A 20,542-nucleotide genomic window follows, 5' to 3' on the forward strand; every position below is an offset into this window, starting at 1 on the left:
AAATGAACTTTCCAGGCACAGAAAGTTCATCAGATAATCCCCAGGATAAATGGTTTTACTGAAAAATTCCATCACTTAGGGGATGCAAACTGACATGATCACAATTAATAAGGACAGCATTTCCTATTTAAAGACTAGCAGATGTGAAATAATGAATGGCTTATTAATGTCACTAAAAAGGAATTTCAAATAATAATGGCTGCTCCTGTTCCTCACATATTTCACTCAACCACATTTTTGGTTATAAAAATTACCAAGCATACTTGAGTTATTGGACTTGGGCAATTCAAGCTGACTTTCCCTAGTAATGAGGATTCCTCATTTCTTCACGCTTGCTCAAAATCTTTCAGCTCTCTTGGAAACCAGTTTCCTTTTTTCCCTCAGGTGAAGTGTTGCCCTTATAGTCACTTCCTTAACTGTGAAGAATCCACTGCCTCAGTCTTAAGTACATAATTAATCTAGCTATGTATATTGGAAGAACAACTATGAGTGATGTATTTCCCTAGTTAATCTTAAACTAATGTCGGGGACTGTGCTCTAATATAATTTATTGTCTACTTTCTACATATGTTAAAACAATCTGTACATGACAACTGTCATATCACAAGGAAATTTATTGAAATCAATTAAAATATATGGTTCACAAATATACGTTTCATGATTTGAGTGCTATGGGCCAAATTCTGAATTTGTTCCTAAGGACAAATATTTGTTTGACTTAAAGTTTTCGCTATTTATTTGTAACTACATATTTTGTAGATTGTACGGTGGTGTGAGAAACAAATGTTTTATCAGCATGAATGCTGGATGCCCTCCAAGGCATTATGATAATACCAATAAATCAACATCATCATCATCATATTGCCCATGATGGCAAAGCCATAGGTGAATTATACAGGTCATCTCATGTGAGTGTCAAGTAAACCACATGACACTATTATGTATATGTTACAGAAGAATTATTTTAAGAGTATTTTAAACAGTATGTCTTTGCAGGTGGAAGGATACAAAAAGGTTATTGAGGCTATTTTTTTTATCCCTTTACCTATAAAGACTGGTGGCTTCGTTTTTATAGTGCAATTGCAGAGGGCTCAGGGAGCTCATAAAAAAATTCTAAAAATGAACTGAAATAGCTTCTCTAGATGTATAACTCTGACAACTTTAAAATCTGTCATCTCAGGCTCATTAAGGGCTAGAAACAAGTGCTGTGTGTCCCTTTGGGAAGCTGGGACTCTCCCCTTCCCAATTGGATAAAGCTTCTGCTTTTAGCCTGGCAGGACTGCTGGTAATGGATATTTTTATGTATAGAAAAATGCCCGGTACCCAAAACTAAATCTGGTCAATCCTGTAAAGTGACTATGTCGTTTTTTCATATACCACCTCCTGGGAACTTTCAGGAAACCTGAAATGTCCCTATTTTTTTTTTTTCATTTCATCAATGAAAACATATGGGGTGAAATCCAGGCCCACTGAAGCCAAAGGCAAAACTCCCATTGAATCACAGGGTCGGGATTTCACCCAGAGTATTTTTTATAACTACAAAACCTTGGTGGAAGACATTGCTATACCAAGTAACATTTGCTATGGCTTTACCAGAAACCAACACTCCAGCTGGACAAACATGCAGTGTAATGAAAAGCATTTGGTAAGAAGTGAAGAGTTGAATGGGAATAGATGCTACCAGAGCTGTTCTTTTGCTGAAATGGAATGTTAACACCATTCTTCAGAGTTCCATGAAAAATTCATTCAGAACACTAAGTCCTAGATCCTAACTCCATTTAGGTGCCTAAATTCCTTTGAGGATCTGATCCTACGTTCCTTGAAAAAATTCTTCTTTTCTAAGGGATTTATATGTCACCCTTCTAAGTCACATGCCAGCAGTAGTGACAACACCACATATTTTCAGAGTATTCTCTTTTGTGTACCGATTTTGTGGTCCTAAAAAAAAAAATGGCGGTGACATTTTTAATTTTTATCATTCTGGACCTTGGACTTTTGGTTGGAGAAATTTCACATTGAGGGAGAAAGAGGTAAAAATTCTCTAGACTGGTGATTTTTAAAAAAATCTAGCACTGTTTGAAGTTTCTTAAAAATTTGGACTATTAGAATAAATCCTGTGAAGACAGATTAGCAGGCGGAAGGCAATATGAATACTGTCTGTTTGGACAGTAGCAATAAAATATTGCCTGGAGGTGGGGAATATTTCCTGAGATTGTGATGTAGGTACAGAACTCCAGCTGGTATAAATTGTCATACCTCCATTTAAGTCAATGGAGTCCACTGAAATCAATGGAACTATGACAATTTACACCAGCAGAGGATCTGTTCCATTTTATCTAAAGCTAACGTATCATTACTTTCTCTAATGTCTTTACATGCCAATACTGGTATCTAATTTTATTTATAGACATTTCTATGACACTCATCGCCACGACAACTGACAAAACTACCTCCATAAAAGTCTAAATATTTGGGCATCTCCCGTTTTTCTGTGATTTAAAAGATTTTTATTTCAGACAAAAGTCACAAGTGAGAACCAATAGAGGATAAGCCAGACATAGTGTACTGTGAACACAAAGAAAGTGTCATGTGAAATTTCTTAAATATCAAATACAGAACATTGTAATTAACCCACCAGAGTGTTCTTCCCTAATAATGTGTTCCCCAATTATCTGATAACACTTTTTTCATATTCTTTCTTTTACTATTGCATTATTGAATGAAAAAGTTGTTTCTATCGGACACTGACAAGTCATATCATGGTTTGTACATCAAGGCAAATGCTAGTGGCAAAGAAATTTTGTACCAAAATAATGCAAAAAGCTTACAGAGTTCTACAGAAACAAAATACTGATTAATGTGACTACGATGATAACCTGTTATCATATTTTACCCAAAGGGTAAAAAAGCCCCCCTCTCTTCCCCACGTGCTGGACTGACCCGACCCCCACCCCATCTGCCTGTGCGGGGCCGGCCTGGCCTAGCCCAGCCGCTCTCCTGAGCCCTCCCTCTCACGCAGGGCTGGCATTGCTGCTTGCCCCCTCTTTCTCCTGAAAGTTCCTCTGCGCCCTGCTAGGGATCACATCCCACTTTTTTGCCAAAACTGTGGATTTGTCCAGTTTGCTCTTGCCAACTGATCATCAGTTGGCAAGAGCAAGTGGGACAAATGCCCAGTTTTGCCAAAAAAGTTGGGACGGCCAGGACAGGGCTTAAAAAAGGGAATGTCCCGGTCAAAATGGGACATATGGTCACCCTACATGTTACCTTATAGTTACACTTCATTAACCCCTTTTACTGATCACCTTAAAATATAAAGTAGTTAGGTGCACTTTGTCTTGATACCTTTTTCGAAGATGACACTATTTTATAATTCCAGTTCTGGAGTTTCTCAAATGCTTATTTTTGTTACTGTTGTTGTTGCAGAGGCATGTGCTTACCTGAGGGTACAATCAAATCTTTTGGTTGCAGAAACACTGATATCAGTGTTTGCAACGCTTTCCTTTGTGGTTAGTACTGTAGTTCAAGTAAAAAAAAATAATCATATATACTTCAATTTGGCACACACAGACCTGTCCTCGATCTGGAAATAATTCTGGGCTAAGCAACGTGACAAGTAAATCACTTCTCACCCCAAGAAATGATAGCTTCATTAGGTCAAGGTTGAGGTCACCGTCACAGCACATTGGGCAAATACTGCATTTTTCTGCACCATATCTGGCCTGTGTATCCCCAAATAAGTTAAATTCCTGTGTTGCTGGTTACTCTGCCATCACATGCAAAACTTTGTCCCCATATCCCCCAAAAGAGGAATCCTTGCTGTTTAACTACCTCCTCCCCCATATCCTCGATACTTTAAAAAAAATTAATGTATTGCTATATTAATTATCTTTACTATATTGAAAACCACCTTACATCCAAAAGCACTTTGCAACCTTAACAAACCAATACATATAAACCATGCAGCGGGATCATTTAATCCATTACCAAAATGCAACCATTTCTTGGTCAAAACTTGGAAACTGCTTAATGTGTAATGAGCATAATGAATAAATGAATTGTACTGTATGCCATAGAGTAAAAAGGACACTAGAACTTGGAATTCTCCTTCTGACTTGTAATAATCAGAGCAAGTTTGGTTCTAATTTAGGATCTTTTTTCATTTCACATATTATATAAAATGGATCACCAAACACTGTCTTTTAAACATTTTACCTTATAAGTCTTTACAAAACTGTTGAAGCTGCATCACAGACAAGTTTCTAGCTATTAAACAGTTCCAAGGCATATGCTGAGGGATCCGTTTTGCCCATTGGAAATGGCACACATAAACCAGCTGTGCAACAGTATAAAAAAATCATTGGTCTCATAGGAGCAACAGAAGGAGTTTTATTGCTGGGAGTGGGTGTCTGTTCTGGTTTTACTAACACTCAGTAATGTATGCATGAAATCACATCCAGTATGGTACTAATGTGCTGTGAAAACAATGTTGTCTGCTTCCTTTTTCTTGGTAATTTATACTGTGTATGCTAGTAACTGCCTTCATGCTGAAGACAAAAGCCTCTAGCAGAGGGAGAGTGTTTTGGCTGTTTGTGTGTGTTTGATGACCTATATAGCCTCTTTTTGCTTAGGAAAATGGCACATTAATCTAGGAATAGGCTTGAAAAATAAATGCATTACATGACAATGTTTAATGTTGATCCCTCCAGTTAACTGCAGACCCTGTTCTTGAGAGACTAAACCTCCATTATATACAAAGCTGGATTAGGTTAATACTACACGACTAGAGCCTCAAAACACTGACCCAAATGCACTTTTGTTACTTCTGTATAAGTGAATTTCATACTGTGTCATACTAACAAGTCATATCATTGGCACCAAGCACCTTTCAGGCAGGTAACTGAACATCCACACGAGCTGGGGTTGGGCACAAGTAGCTTTCTGCAATCTTCTGCCCCCAGACAGACACAGTAATGGAGCACAGGGACTGCTGCCTCCCAAGGAGCCCTCCTCCTTCCCATTCCAGAGCACAGATTGGGGAGTAGAACCAGTCAACATGTGAGGGGAAAAAAATGATTGTTTTTTTGTTTATGATTTTGTTTATTTGCGAAAATCTTTTGTTTTGGAAAATATTAGCTGCTCAAATGAGCAAAAGCTTGCAAAAAAAGTAAGTCAAAAGTTCAAGATTTCTAAATCAGCTCTCCTGGGGAGCATCATTCTGATGTTATTATTTGTACTGCAGCACCCCAGTCATGGACCAGGACCCCACAGTGCTAAGTCCTGTACAAAATGACGGTCCTTGTCCCAAAGAGCTGGGCATTCTCTCACCCGGACAAGTACCTCAGGGAGGGATTTTTTTTTCTTTCTGTGGCACAGTCCCTTAAGGAGTTCCCCCTGGGGCAGTGCAGCTTCACTCCACTCCCAATGCAAAGCCATGCATATTGGCCACACTTGAACTCTTTATCTGGAAAAAAAAACAAAAACCAAGCACACAAAAAACAGCTGCTCCTTTGTAACATTCTGAATATTTTATGATTGTTGTTCTCTCCAATGAGGTCACTGATTATCTGAGTGTAATACGAAATATTTATTTATATAGTGTTATAAACAAATAAGTGAGCTCGTGCCAAACTACCAAGTTCCTGTCCTCAAATCCTTACAATATAAAGGCAGCAGGGACAACAATGTGTTAAAAAAAATCAAACCAAATAGACTCAGAATGGTCTAGAGCAGGGGTTCCCAAACTTGGTTCGCAGCTTAATTAGGGTAAGCCCCTGGCGGGCCGTGAGACACTTTGCTTACCTGAGCATGCGTAGGTATGGCCGCTCACAGCTCCCATTGGCCGGGAACGGTGAACCGCGGCCACTGGAAGCGGCCGTACCTGCAGACGCTCCGGTAAACAAAGTGTCTCGCAGCCCATCGGCGCTTACCCTGAACAATCTGCAAGCCAAGTTTGGGAACCCCTGGTCTAGGGTCATTATCATTGGAATGCTTCATGAAATAAGCAGTTTGTTGTTGTTTGGTTTGGTTTTTTAAGAACAAGAAGATGGAGAACACCAGGGGGCACTGCGACTCAGGTGGATGCAGTTTGCTTGAACTCTGAAGTGTCCCCCGGGGAATCCCCAAACATGGTCCCCTAAAGCCCTTAAGAAATATTGCACCCAACTATTGCGACCCCCAAGGTGCCCTCTAGCACCACATCATCTTCTCCAAATCCAAAAGCATCAAAGAAAGAAAGAAAGAAAGAAAGAAAGAAAGAAAGAAAGAAAGAAAGAAAGAAAGAGAACATCCGCCTGCCTCCCTTCTACAAACAAGATGGTGCCTGAGCCCGATGGAACACAGGTGATAACTATACTACAACAGGTGGCCATGGATACTGTTGAAATTAAATCTACATTTTCCACCCTACAGGCCACCATGACTGAAATTCAGAGTGCACTACAGCTGTAACCAGAAGGATGGGTGAAGCAGAACACAGAATTTCTGAAGTGAAAGATGATTTCAGAGAGAACAAATTACAGATTATGAAGAACTGTTATGATATCAGGACCATTAAGACCAAGCTACTGGATCTAGAAAGCCACTCACAATGATGTAACATCAGGATTGTAGGTGTCCCTGGGGGAATAGACAAGTAAACCCTCCAAATTTGTCCCTAAACTACTAAATTGTTGTATCTGCCAGTAGAGTTTTGGTTTGATGTACAAGGGGCACACCAGACCCTTGCCCCCAAGCCAGCTCCAGGAAGTCAGTCTAGAGCATTGATTGTGAAGTTCATGAAGTTTACCACTAAGGGACTTATCTTGCAGAAATCCAGAGAAAAAAGAAGCTGTTATAGGGAGAACCAGCAATTAAAATACTGCTCTTTCATGATTATGCCTGTGATGTGGTTGCAATGAGGTCAGCTTTTAACCAAAAAAACCCATTGGCCAGGAAGATGGACTTGAAGTATTTTGTTAATTACATGAAAACACTCCATATTAACAGTGGTGAGAAGACAGTATCATTCAGTTCCCCTCAGGAGGCAGAAAAATGCAAGCTCTTTTCTTGCAAGAGGAGACATCTACGGAATGATCTGATTATACAGAATTTATGTTTTGCTCTCTGAGATCTTATATGGCTGCTCTAAAAATGTTGATGGACATTGGTTGATATTGATGTTAGTTCTTGTTTTTTCTTTCTCTCTGGAGTTCAAGAGTTAAAGGGTTATTATCAATTTACTTCCTATTGCCTTAACTCATGGGAAAGGAACTTCAATGTAAAATTTATCATTTCATTAGTTTATATATATAAAATCATTGTTTTATTAGATGGTGCTTCTTTATGGACTAATGTATCAAGATTCTATTGGTAATAAGGGATTACTATATTAATGTTTGGGGCCCCAGGGGCTGTGAAGATCTCCAAGTTTCACCTGATCCAGCAGCCCTCTCTGGGTGTCAAGTGTGTGTTTTGGGGCTGTTTACACAGATTCTTCTTTTTTGATTGTATAGTACTAATGTGTATTTCTCTCTCCACTATCTTTTCCATGTTATTTTACTTATTTAATTTCTCTGCCACCATCCTGTTACTGTCCCATGCTAGGGAATTTCATTCCTACTCTTGTAGAATAGGTACTGGGAAGTGACACCCTACCCCTAGATTATATAACTTTTGCTGCCCAGCTACGCAAGAACTATATGGCACTCAGGAAATGTTGCTATTTCATTTATTCACAAAGTGACCTTATATTTTACCCACTATATTTTAACAATGATGGCTCTGATAATTAAATGTGTCTCGTGGAATTTAAAGGATTTTAATAACCCCTTTCAAAGAGGGGAAAAAAATACTTAATGCTTAAAAAAAGAGAATGTTGCCTTTGTTATGCTCCAGGAGACACATCTGACAGAACATGAAGCTTGTAAACTGAATAAAGCTTGGGTAGGCTTCTCAGTTTCTGGTTTGCTTTTATTCTAAAGCTAAGGCTGTTGTCATACTAATACATCAAAAGTTTAATATTAATATTCTGAGGATAATATCTGACATGAGGTCAGATTTGCTGTTCTAATGGATGAAATTGGCAATTCTAAAATCATCTTTGCCAATCTCCACAGGACAAAGCAGGATGATCCCAAATATTTTCATGAGTGTAAATGACATGGGCCTCCATCCTATTATTATAGTTGGAGACTTTAATGAAACTCTAGATCTAGTCCTTGATAAATCTTATAAAACCACTAATACTTATCAGGTACTTCATACATACATGGTTGATTTAGGCTGATTTAGACAAGATGTCAGGAGACTGGGCAATCCTATAGCCAAAGACTATACGGTTTTGTTTTTTTCTTCAGCTCATCCAACAAATTCAATATTGGACTATTTCTTAGTGGCACAAGATGATTAATTCTGTCACTGATTGTGGTATTTGTACTATTATTATATATGACAGTGTTCCTATACATATGTCTTTCTTATGGAGGGAGACATCAAATATTTCAAAATAAATACCCAATAGCTGAACCAATCCACTGAACACTAGGGTTATGTAACATTTATTTCATTCTAGACATGTTTCATCTTACTGGACTTGTGAATGTGGCACAGATGTTGTCACAGCCACAAAAAGTGCCAGCAACCCTGAAAAATTATATAAATTCCTGAAGAGAGATAAATTTGACTATGGAGTTGATCAGCTAACTATTCTCTACTGCTTGCATGACAATTCACATTTCTTTGTTGAGGGCTGCCGTTTAGCCTTGAAAACAGTTACTTGTGAGGGTTACAGTAACCTTTTGAACAAGGTTGATTATACTTTTTGCTGCTATAAAGATGCCAATTATTTTAGTTTCTTCTGCAACAGAATGTAAAAAGTACTCCAGGCTTTCGCTGTCCTTGTCATAGAATTCTTAGGGCTCTTTCTGCCAACAAACCAACCAGGAGGTTTGTACATACATGTAGTAGGTACATGTAGTAGGTTATACATGCAAGCGCCGGGGAGGGGCAGAAGTGTAGGCTGCAGAAAATAGGAGGCTCCAAATATCTAAAATGTGGTCATTTTCCATGTGGGTATTTAGAGCCATATGTTCCTGGGGCTAGCACACTATGGAGTGAAGAAACGTGTTAGAACTTACTACAGGTCCTGCCTGAAAATGCCATGCAAAAGCCAAAACTTCATGGTTAATATGTTACATCTCTACACAATTACAGCTTCAAATTGCATCCAGACAGAATATTTGTCTCAGACTAACAAAATCCAAACAAATAATTGAGGTGTGGTGTAAAGCAGCATGAATGTAGTCAGAGAAAAGTCAACATGTTACATTTGCTACCCCAGGGGGGAAAAAAACCATTTACTTCAGAACACAGAACAAGTTACTGCTGTTCTGGCCACTAGTAGTTTGCTACTGACAGACATCTGCACCTTGATGAGATGGCATGACTTTTAGACCTAGTCTACATTGAAAAAGATTTGTTGGGACAACTATAGCCACACAGAAAAATCCTAATGTAGATGCAGTTATACCAGCAAAAAAGTGCCCGTGCCAGTATAATTTATACCAGTTCAGCAAGTAAAATAAGCTAGACCAGCACTTTCATGCCCGTATAACTACATCTGCATGAAGAAAATTTGCTGGTATAGAAATGTTGCAAAAAAAAACAAAAGCAAACACACAAACACACACACACACACACACACACACACACAAACAACACTGTAATACTGGCAAAAGTTTCTAGTGTATACCTTGGCCTTAGTCTCATGTTAGTGGATGTTCAATCACACAAGGGACACCTCCAAAGCATCAAGACCTTCGTATAGTTATAATGAACAACATCACTTCTCCAGTAGTTAAATTAATTGAGAACTTTTGACTATTGTCTGTTTATCCATCTGTCTAGGTATATATAGCCCTCATTACAATAGACTCTGTGCACATCTATAGATCCAAGGTATCCAACACAACAGCATATCTCCTCTTATAGTACACATAGCAGTTTATGCTAAAAGAAAAACAGAAAAAAGTCGTCTTCTCGTTATTTTTTTAATTTAAACTTTCTTATGGGTGAACTCAAAAGGTGTCAGAACTAGAAAATGAACTCTTATTTATTCACAGAATGGTGAGGATGGGCAGTGACTTTGAAAACTATCAATATGCCTCAACCCTGACAGGCAGTAATAACATATTCATTCAGTCCTCATACCCTTTCACTCTGATTTATTTACCAAAATTGCCAACAATAGTACATGCCCTTGTTAACTGTGACCATGTTGGTCACTGCTGGGCTTTATTAAGCTATACTTATTCCAGACCAGAGTCCAAAAATTAAAAGCTACATTAGCAATGGCCCATATCAGCTATTTCTTTTATACAACTACCTTTACGTTATATAGAACACTCCAGAGTCCATTGGTAAAACACTGCATGAGTTACACATGCAAAAGCCCCATTTACTCTAAAGGGAGTCAGAAAAGAACATTAATTAACTGCCCCTTTTCATAGCATTTTATTAAACTTCCTAATGTGTTTTGTAAAATTACAATTAAAGTTAAGGAGGACTTGTGGCACCTTAGAAACAAACAAATTTATTTGAGCATAAGTTTTCGTGAGCTACAGCTCACTTCATCGGATGCATGCATAATTAAAGTTAATTCATCTTCAGAAAATAGTATAACAATTGAGAGTTTGTAGTAGGTTGTGTTGGGATAAGCCAGTGCTGATACTTATTGACTTTGGACCAGGGGCCAAATTCCAGCTTGGGTGACATCGCCAAGAGCCACACTAGTCAATGGGGGTAAATGGAAGCATGACATCCTCTCTCTCGTTTTCTCAATTGACCCTCATTCTTCCATCTATCTTTCATTCCAATTTTTAAATTCCATTTCTCCTCCTCCTGGAGGCTTTTTCTCCTATTCCTCAGAGCATGTCTGTATTTCCATTATTCCTACCAAAGTTACCATCACAGATGAGACATCTTCCTTTTCCTTGTCCCCATTCCTCAATGTTCTCACACCTCTTCCCTTCATTTCTCTAATCAGGTTTAGCCCACCATATGCAGAAGAGAGGCTCTATTCCAACCCCTGAAACTAAACCTGTTCAGGAACTCTTCATGCATTTAACATGTTAGCTCTACATTTACTCTTTTAGCTCACGGGGGAAAGGGATGCCATTTCTGTTGTCTGCTGAAAGCTGCTGAGCTGTGGCTAGGAAGGATCTGGACTGAGCAGTTTACCTGTGTGGTATACAATGAGTGTCAAAGTGGCAAGTAATAAAAAAGTATTTACACTGAGACATTGAGTAATAGCCAATTACTGTGACCATAATTGCTTGATGATGTCTCCATGTAACATGCTGAATATTTGCCCCACCTTCTTCATTGGAGTTCTGACGCCTTCAGAATGTTGACGCTCAGAGGACATACAGAAATAGAAAAGTATATGGTTCTTGAAGTGTGCTGCATCAAACATCACTAAAGATTTGTGTCACCTATTTCCAAAATGAACAAAAAGTCTGTCTATCTTAGGGATTTATACTGCCATGCATCACCACGTGAGTGCCTTCTATATAAAAGCAAATAGAAACAACAAAGTCTCTACTTGAGTTCATGAAATTGCTAGCACTTCTCCCTCTTCAGAGTAAAAAGTTTGCTTGACATTTATGTTTTTGATGGTGCCAGAGGCTTTGTGATCCCTGCTAGCAGGTGGAAGGGCATGCACAGAGAAGCAGAACTAAGTCAAATTACTGGTGCTATAATTGCTTGAACACAACCAACAAAATTATGTGATACTGTCTGTCCAGCAAATGGCAGGAATATATTCCCTATGAAAATAACAAATATTGAGACTACTTGCAACAGCATATGTTGAGATGTCAGTTCTTTCATATTTGACATTCAGTATCATGTGGTCAGGAGAACTTCAGTTCTCTTACTAGCAGTGTTGAAAGAACCCGAAAGGATGTTCATTAATTCTGAGACCCCCTTGCAGATAAAAGAATAATGGCATCATTAACCTTTAATCTATGTAATAACTTCAGTCAAACCTGGGCCATTCCTTAAGCTAATGACTAAATGCAGACAACCCACCCGTTGAAAATCTACAACAAAAACATTAAGAAGATTGGGTTGCATTCCATGTGTAGCCAAGATGAGGGTGAGATGGAGGAAAGGAATACTAACCTTTAGAGGAGCGGAAGTGCTTACTGGGTGCTGTGAAGCCTCTTGTCCCATGCACATTAACGGCAGCCACTCGGAACTGGTACCACCTGCTGGGTCTTATGTCAGACAGTTGTACTCTCTCTTCTGTAGTCTGGTGGGAAAAATGTCATAACACACTGACTCCTTTTATTCTGAAATGTTAATCTTACTGTATCACATCTTCTGACATACACTAGCTTATTCAGTAGGGTTTTTGAGGTTGGGGACACTGGAGAAATTGTTTTAAGTACACATAAAATTGTGAAATCATAAGTGCCGGCAGATTCCAACTACTGGACATTACTCTGGCAGCCCACCTTAGTCGTGAACTGCAACACATCTACAATTCTTACCAAAGGCTTCTGACCATGCTAAACTGTACAAAACAGTGTGGATTTTTATTATTATTTTTTTAAAATATCCCTCAAAAAATCAGCTTAAGTGACAAAGTTTACTTTCACTTGTGACTTAAGTGGGCAAGATTCTGGTCTCCCCTACACCTGTATACATTCAGGAGAACTGGATGGAAATATTTTCCAATTATAATTACTGTGGAAATCAGTTCAGGGGGAGGAAATCTCTATAAGGATCTCCTTGCAGAGACAGAGCAAGGATTTGTTTCCAGCAGAATACACTTTAAGGCCTATCCAAAAACACTACAGATCCTTAGGAATGCATAGGAGGCAGAGCCTTCTCTCTGTGTGGAAATGTGGCCATCCACCTGGTTCCTGAAAGTGAGGCTCCACTGTAACCATCCTGGATATGGCTGCATCCTGGACCCATTTTTAAAGAGCATCTTCACAGAATCACAGATTATAAAGTCAGAAGGGACCATTGCAATTATCTAGTCTGACCTCCTGCATAACACAAACCATAGAAATTCCTTGAATTAATTCTTGTTTCAATAGACCATATCCTTTAGAAAAACATCCAATCTTGATTTAAAAATTTCCAATGATGGAGTACCCACCACAACCCTTGATAAGTTGTTCAAATGATTAATTACCCTTAAAATATACCTTTACTCTTAAAAAGCTTGCACCTTATTTCAAGTCTAGCTTCAACTTCCAGTCATTGGATCTTGTTATATCTTTGTCTGTTAGAGTGAAGAGACCAGAACTGGACACAGTATTCCAGCAGCGGTCACACCAGTGCCAAATACATGGGTAAAATAACCTCTCTATTCATACTAAAGATTCCCCTATTTATTCATCCAAGGATTGCATTAGTCCTTTTGGCCACAGTATAGCACGGGAAGCTCATGTTCAGCTGATCACAAACCATGACATCCAAGTCTCTTTCAGAGTCACTCTTTCCCTGGATTGAGTCCCCCACCATGTAAGTATGGCCTGCATTCTCTATGCCTAGATCTATAAGTTTCCATTGGACCGTACTGAAACACATATTGTTTGCTTGTACCCAACTTACCAAACAGTATGTATTGCTCTGTGTCAGTGATCTCTCCTCTTCATTATTTACCACTCGGCTCCCCCAATCTTTGTGTTATCTGCAAACTCTGTTATGGGTTTTTTTTCCAGGTCATTGATAAAAATGTTAAAGAGTGTAGGGCCAAGAAGTGATCCCTATGAGATTCACCTAGAAACACACCCATTCAGTGATGATTCCTTGTTTACATTCACATTTTGAGACCTATCATTTGGCCAGTTTTTAATCCACTTAATGCATGCTCTTTTGAATTTGTATCATTCTAGTTTCTTAATCAAAATGTGTGGTGTCAAATAAAATACCTTGTAGAAATCTTACATCAACACTGTTGCCTTTGTCAACCAAACTTGTAATCTAATTTAAAAAAAGGGGTATAAAATTAGTTTGACAAGATCTATTTCCCATTAATCTATCTTCCCAGTATCAGATCCATTGCTGAGTTGCTGTGAAACCTGGGATACCAAGTGCCCCAGAGGAGGTAAAGTCTGTGTCTGTTTGCTCCATGTCTCCTCAAGCTTCATAGATTCCGAGGCCAGAGGGGAACATTGTGATCATCTGGTCTGGGCTCCTGTGTAACACAGGCCAAATAACTTCCCCCAAAATAACTACTAGAGTAGCGGTTTTCAAACTTTTTGAGGCGAGCTCCCCCTTTGAGTTAAAATTTTTAGTTGCATCCCTCTCCCCCCCCCCCCGCCAACCCAGATAAAAATAGACACAATACCTTCCCTTCCCAACTCGGGTTTTCAGAGTGTAAGAAGGTGCGTGTGACGGTCTCTGGGGACGGAGCCAGAGCTGGGTGTGGATGCTGCCAGGAGCAGAAATAGGTGCGGCCACAGCAGATGTTGACACCCACAGGCTGGGTGGCCCGCTGAGTAAGTCAGGGGGTGCAGATGGTGCTCCCGTCCCACCATGCAGGGCTTGTCCCAGTCCTGCCTGGGATTGCCGCATGCCCCACAGTTTGAAAACCTGTGTTCTAGAGCAGATCTTTTAGAAAAACTTTCAGTCTTGATTTAAAAATTGTCAGTGATAGAGAATCCACCACGACTCTTGGTAAATTGTCCTAGTGGTTAACTACACTCACTGTTTAAAATGAATGCTTTATTTCCAGTCTGAATTTGTCTAGCTTTAAATTGCAGCCATTAGATGGTATTATACCTTTTTCTGTTCGAATGAAGGGCCCATTATTACATATTTATTCCTCATGTCAATACTATATAAGGAATAAATGAACCAGTTGTGCTGCACACTGCCTCATATAGATACTCCTGATACCTGTGAATGTCCCAGGCCTAGTGAGCCAGCCTGAACTTTTGAGAGATGCTCTGTCTATCCAGCAAAATTATTTTTAGATCACTGATCACTTAAGTTTTCAGGTGGTGCCTGCACTTAAGGTGTCTACCTGTAGCCAGACCTGGTAAGAGGCTACGGTCAGGGAAATTGAGATATTTGATGTTGGGGGTGTGGAGCAAGCTGTCTTCTCTCCTCTCTTGCCTTATTGTTTGCCTCTCCAGTCTCTGTTTTAAGCTACTGTGGTTGTGGTGCACTCCAGGCCCAGCCAGCTGCTGCTGCTGCCAGCTTTTTCCTCCATCTGCACAAACCTAGGACTCCCTTATTAACTACTGCAGCCTATGAGGGGGCTACAGACCTTTCCCTTCATAGTCTTCCTCCATGCATCTTCGTCCCTCCATGATCTGCTTCTTTATTATGTAGAGAGGGACTGAATTATTCAATCAAATGAGCACCTTGAGGGCTCGAACATAGTTGAACCAGCCTTTAATATCTTAATTTTATAGAGCCCAAAGGTGTGCCATTATTTCACAGGAGACAGAAAGGCAGTTACTGACCCAAAAAACTTAGAATCTAAATAGTGGCACAGGGAATGGCAGTAACAGTAGGAAAGAGATGTGGATTACAATCAGTGGAAATCAGTGGGTTATTCAAGATTTACACTGGTGTAACTGGGATCAGAGATTGGACCAGTGTCTCTAGAGGTAATACATTAGTGGCAATACTGTTGAGTATTAATACCGTAATAAATACCGTTTATTTTTTAAACGTTTTGGTGAATTGAGTGGTCATAACAAGACAGTCATAGTACAGGCAGACATAACACAAAATTTCTCAGTTTCTCAGCCAAGACTTCCTGGCCCTGATCAGTAACAGTCCTGCTATTCCAACCTAGGAATGTTGGAAACAAAGACTACACAGTGATGGCACAATTAGTATTAATTATGAGAAAGAGAGAAACTGTGTCTAGGCTGAGACTGCCAACCTCATTCCAATTTGTGACCTGACCGCAGACCTACTCCTCTTCCCATTGGTTTCAGTGGCAAAACTCCTATTAGGTGGTCTGTTGCAAATTATATACAGTGCATGTAACTGGAGCTCGAGAGGTGTGATGTTGGAGCACTAAACCACTGAACCACTCAGCAACCATTCACCATTTCAACAAACTTTAACAAAATGTTAAATGCTTATGGGATATTTTATATCCATTTAATGGTAAGTTGCATTTAAAAAAAAAAAAAATAAATCATGTTAACTGTGTTTGGAGCCCAGATCATAATATTCAGCATCATTTTACCAGATGTCCTATATATTAGGTAAATAAAATAGTGTGCCGTACAATATTAAATACTGTTTGGCTGAACTTCATTACACACCTGCAACACTGCCAGTATATATGAGAGACCAACAAACAACAATGATCCTAACGCTATTATATTATATTGGAGCTGTCACCCCTTAACATTCTCTTTGTAAAACTAATTAGACTGATCTCCCTGAGTCTATCCTATAAAGCATGTTTGCTGCTCAGATGGTATTATTCTGCAATACCTAAGTGCAGGTGGTTAAGTTGTGAAAATGAGTAGTATAAGGTACCTTAACACATTTATGTATAATATATTTTATATGGTAATTGATCCCTGAGCGTCACTTTGGTGTATTGTGTCAATCTTCTACACATCTGAAATATATTTTTCCAAAAAATATGTCCTACTATACTGTGGCAGTTTTAGAATGGTACTAGGGAAAAGATATTAAAAATATTAAAGAAAATAAAGCTTCTACATTAGTGCAATGACCAATTTGCATATGTTAAATAATGTAATTCAACTTTGGTTTTTTGTTTGTTTGTTACGCACATTGTGTGCTAATGGTTTGCAAAATGTCTTTTTTTTTTTTGAAGAGCAGTTTTAAAAAAAATTAGTATCACACAAAACCATATGCAAAAGCAGACAACCTGCATTTACAAAATTATCTTTTGCAAAATTAAACTAAGAATACACACAAGGGAACAAGATACAGTACATACAAATTGACTGTCATGCTGAGTCTTTCTACAACAGGCTAGAGCAAATGTTGGGGAACCCAAACCCTAGAGAAACATAGCTCAGAACTGATAGACCCTCCATTACCCTTGGTCCACTAGTAAAAAACATGAAAAGAGATTTTTAATTAGCCAGAAGAAATATTGTAAAACTGTTTGTAATAATGTGGAAGCAGTTATCCAATACATTTTACTGCCACAATCACACACAGGTCCGGATCCTTGGCTATGGCCTCAGTGACCTTCCATGTGCATTGAGCATATCTTCCTCACCCCATCAAGCCTGAGCTCCAGAAAGGATACCTCAACAAGCAGCAGCACCCACCACAACTTTCGACTAGAGGAAGACGTGCTGGGCTGGGAGCCAGGAAGAAACCATGAATTCTGAGCTTTTCCACTGACTCGTGTAAATAACTCTGTTCAGGTTTCAGAGTAGCAGCCGTGTTAGTCTGTATTCGCAAAAAGAAAAGGAGTACTTGTGGCACCTTAGAGACTAACCAATTTATTTGAGCATGAGCTTTCGTGAGCTACATCCGATGAAGTGAGCTATAGCTAACGAAAGCTCATGCTCAAATAAATTGGTTAGTCTCTAAGGTGCCACAAGTACTCCTTTTCTTTTAACTCTGTTCACTTCGTCACTTCGTCAGATTATTGATCACGGCCTCACACCCCAAATTTAGGAGGCAGACAAATATAATTCCTTCATTTTATAGCTAGAGTAAGACTAGGGCTGCATATAATCACTTCAGGTAGGATTAGGAATCCAACCCTATCTCTAATATGACAAACCCCACTCTCATCTACTCAGCCACATTGCCTTTCAGAACAAACGAGTCAAATTTGTGTACTTGGCTATGCTCTCTATAACTACTAGCCCATGTTCACCTCCAGAGCCAGGCATTCTGACTCTCAACATTCCACTGTGACCTAGCAAACAGTTGCACAAGCTACGTACAGTGTGGTCCACATAGTGATGATAGGCTGTGATCCTCTATCAGTTACTCTTCTAGTTCAAGTAGTAAAATTCTACGTTCTGTGTATGTGGAAGTGGTAGGATCTATATGTTTCCACATCATGGAATTTCTGTCTTTTGAGACTGTTAAGAGAAACCACATACACACACATACCTAGGACATTACATATCACAAACTACATTAAAAGAGCATTAATGGTATAAAGTCAAGCACTCAAAAATTAGGAAATGGCAGAATTAAGGTTGCCCAGTCAACCTTAATTCCATCCCCTCGTTCATACGCAATATGATACAGTCTTTAGTGACAAGTTCACACACTGTTTGCTCTACCGGACCCCTCTGTCATTCATTTTACAAGATAACAGTAAATGAAGCTGAGAGCTGTAAGAAGAGGAAGGAAGTTGCTTTGTTAAGGTACTATACTGGGATTGAGACAAGCTGGGTTCTATTCTCTGCCATAGACGTCTCCTGGGATACGGGGCAAGGCTCTGTGATCGTGGCATGTGCACAGGCAGTGTTCGTTCTGGCACTTACTAATTTTTTGGTGCTTGACTTTACAGGCCCAATGTTCTTTTAATGTAGCTTATTTGTATGTAACCTCAATAGAGAATGAACTCAGGTCATTACAGAACTTAAACGCCTGGCTCTACTTTGTGGACTTTATTTTTTCTCCCCTCCTTGCTACCTGCTGCAAAGACATTTCAAAGCTCTTTTTAACATCCACGTTTTGCTTTCCTTGTCAGCAAGGATGTGGCTGCAGCGGTTAAGATAAACTGCTGGAGTTCTGCCATACAGGCGGGCTGTCACCATGTTAAGAAACTGACTGAAACTGGGAAGGAACTAAGTGAAAATTTATTCTCTGTCGGCTGCTTCTCATTAAAAAGCACTTGTATATGAATTTTACTTATACAGTATGGATTGCTATAAGAAATAAGAGCATGACAGCATAGAGTTTGCTGAACTGGTAGGTAAATGCCAGAGAAACTACAATTTAAAATAAGCAGACCAACAAATGTATGTTTTATTCTTTCTTCCACTTTGTTTTTTATTTTATTTTTAAAGACAATTGGCTTTTATACCAACTAATTTTCTACTGTTTTGATTAGACCCAAACTCTATCACTGTATGTTATTTATGGGCCCTGCTGATTTCAGAACAGGCTGGGTCTGTCATATGCATTCAGTGGCAAAATTTGGCACCTAAGCCTGAATTTTCAAAAGTGACTCATGAGATTGGATACCTTTGTTTTTAAATGCCAAACTTGACACATCTTAAAAGGATTGGATTTCTAGACAATGCTGACCATACACCCCCTGAAAATTAGAAGCCTGTTGGGCATCTCAAGATGAACACTTAAATATTGAGCAACCCAAAATTACTCATCATTTTTGAAAATATAGATTGAAAAGTGTTTTTTTAGGAGAAGTTTTTACATCTTTGCTGGTATACTCATACTAACAGCTTTTTCACCACCTTGTCACCTTCCACTAGTATAAAGAGCTAAAACTGTAGCATTTGGTATTATTATATTAATATTACAGGTAATATGGCTGAGGAAAATGAAGTTACTCTCCCATGAAAAAAACTTGACAGAAAACCATGACTTACGGTGCATAGAGAATTACAATGGGACTCAGGAAACCTGGCTTCTCTTCCCAGTTTGCCTCTAGCATGCTAGGTGACCATGGGCAAGTCACTTAAACTCTCTGTGCCTCCATCTCCGCACCAGTAAAATGGGACTAATGGTATTGATCTCTTTTGTAAAAGCACTTTGAGGTCTACTCATAAAATTGCTATACAAGAGCTAGGGATTATTATACAAATGACTGACCTGTGCCACCATTTGCCAGCTGGTGGCATCATCCTCACTGGGATGGATTCCATAATTCCATCTCCTCTGCACCACATAGATCACAGGCTCAATTGAAATATTGAATTTTGAAGACCACTTAACCTCCAGTTGTCCAGACTGAAGTTCTGTGAATCTTAATTCTTTCCTGGGTTTCAATGGAACACCTGAAATAGGAGCGTACAGACAGAATGTTAAGATGTTTACAAAATGGGGTGTGTATGTGGAAACAAATGTAGGGGCTGTTGTGGGACAATTAAGAGGGAAATGGCTGGACAGACTGAAAAAAAGTTAAGGGATTTAACATGCATGAGGAGTGGAATTTTCCAAAGTGTTCAGAGTTAGCTTAACTCTGTTCCCACTAAACTCAATGGTAAAACTCATATTGAAGTTAGTAAAGTTAATGCCGAGTGCATTTGAAAAATCTCACCCTACTTCATTATTTCCTTTATCAACCACTACACTACAATCTACTGAAATTGCCTTTTAAAAGTTTACAGCAATCACTCATTATTATGGAGTATTATGTTCTCTCTGCAGTTTTGTCATCATGACTATAACACCTCTTTGCAACATTTATAACAGACTGGGGGAAGGAATTACTTTCTAGAGCTGATTCAATCAGCAAATCAAGTTGTTAGTTGCATTTCTATGGATACTCTTTTGGAACTCATCTATTTCAGTATCTGGCACACTTACTTCAGATCATGACAAATAAAACTGCTGCGTTGACATTTAAACCCTCCTATCAATTTTGTCCTATGTA

At 39.0% G+C, this 20,542-nt stretch overlaps 1 protein-coding gene across 2 annotated transcripts in view; it reads right to left on the reverse strand.

Moving 5' to 3' along the window:
• ANOS1 (anosmin 1) overlaps positions 1 to 20,542 on the reverse strand; it is a 175,900-nt gene that overhangs the window by 45,951 nt on the left and 109,407 nt on the right. For both annotated transcript variants that reach the window (XM_037899891.2, XM_037899902.2), the window contains exons 5-6: positions 19,759 to 19,943; positions 12,160 to 12,289 (exon numbers count right to left, since the gene is read on the reverse strand). In XM_037899891.2, coding sequence (XP_037755819.2) covers positions 12,160 to 12,289; positions 19,759 to 19,943 — 315 coding nt within the window. The remainder of the gene's footprint in view (positions 1 to 12,159; positions 12,290 to 19,758; positions 19,944 to 20,542) is intronic.

This window comes from Chelonia mydas, chromosome 1, assembly GCF_015237465.2.
Source record: "Chelonia mydas isolate rCheMyd1 chromosome 1, rCheMyd1.pri.v2, whole genome shotgun sequence".
Classification (NCBI taxonomy): domain Eukaryota; kingdom Metazoa; phylum Chordata; order Testudines; family Cheloniidae; genus Chelonia; species Chelonia mydas.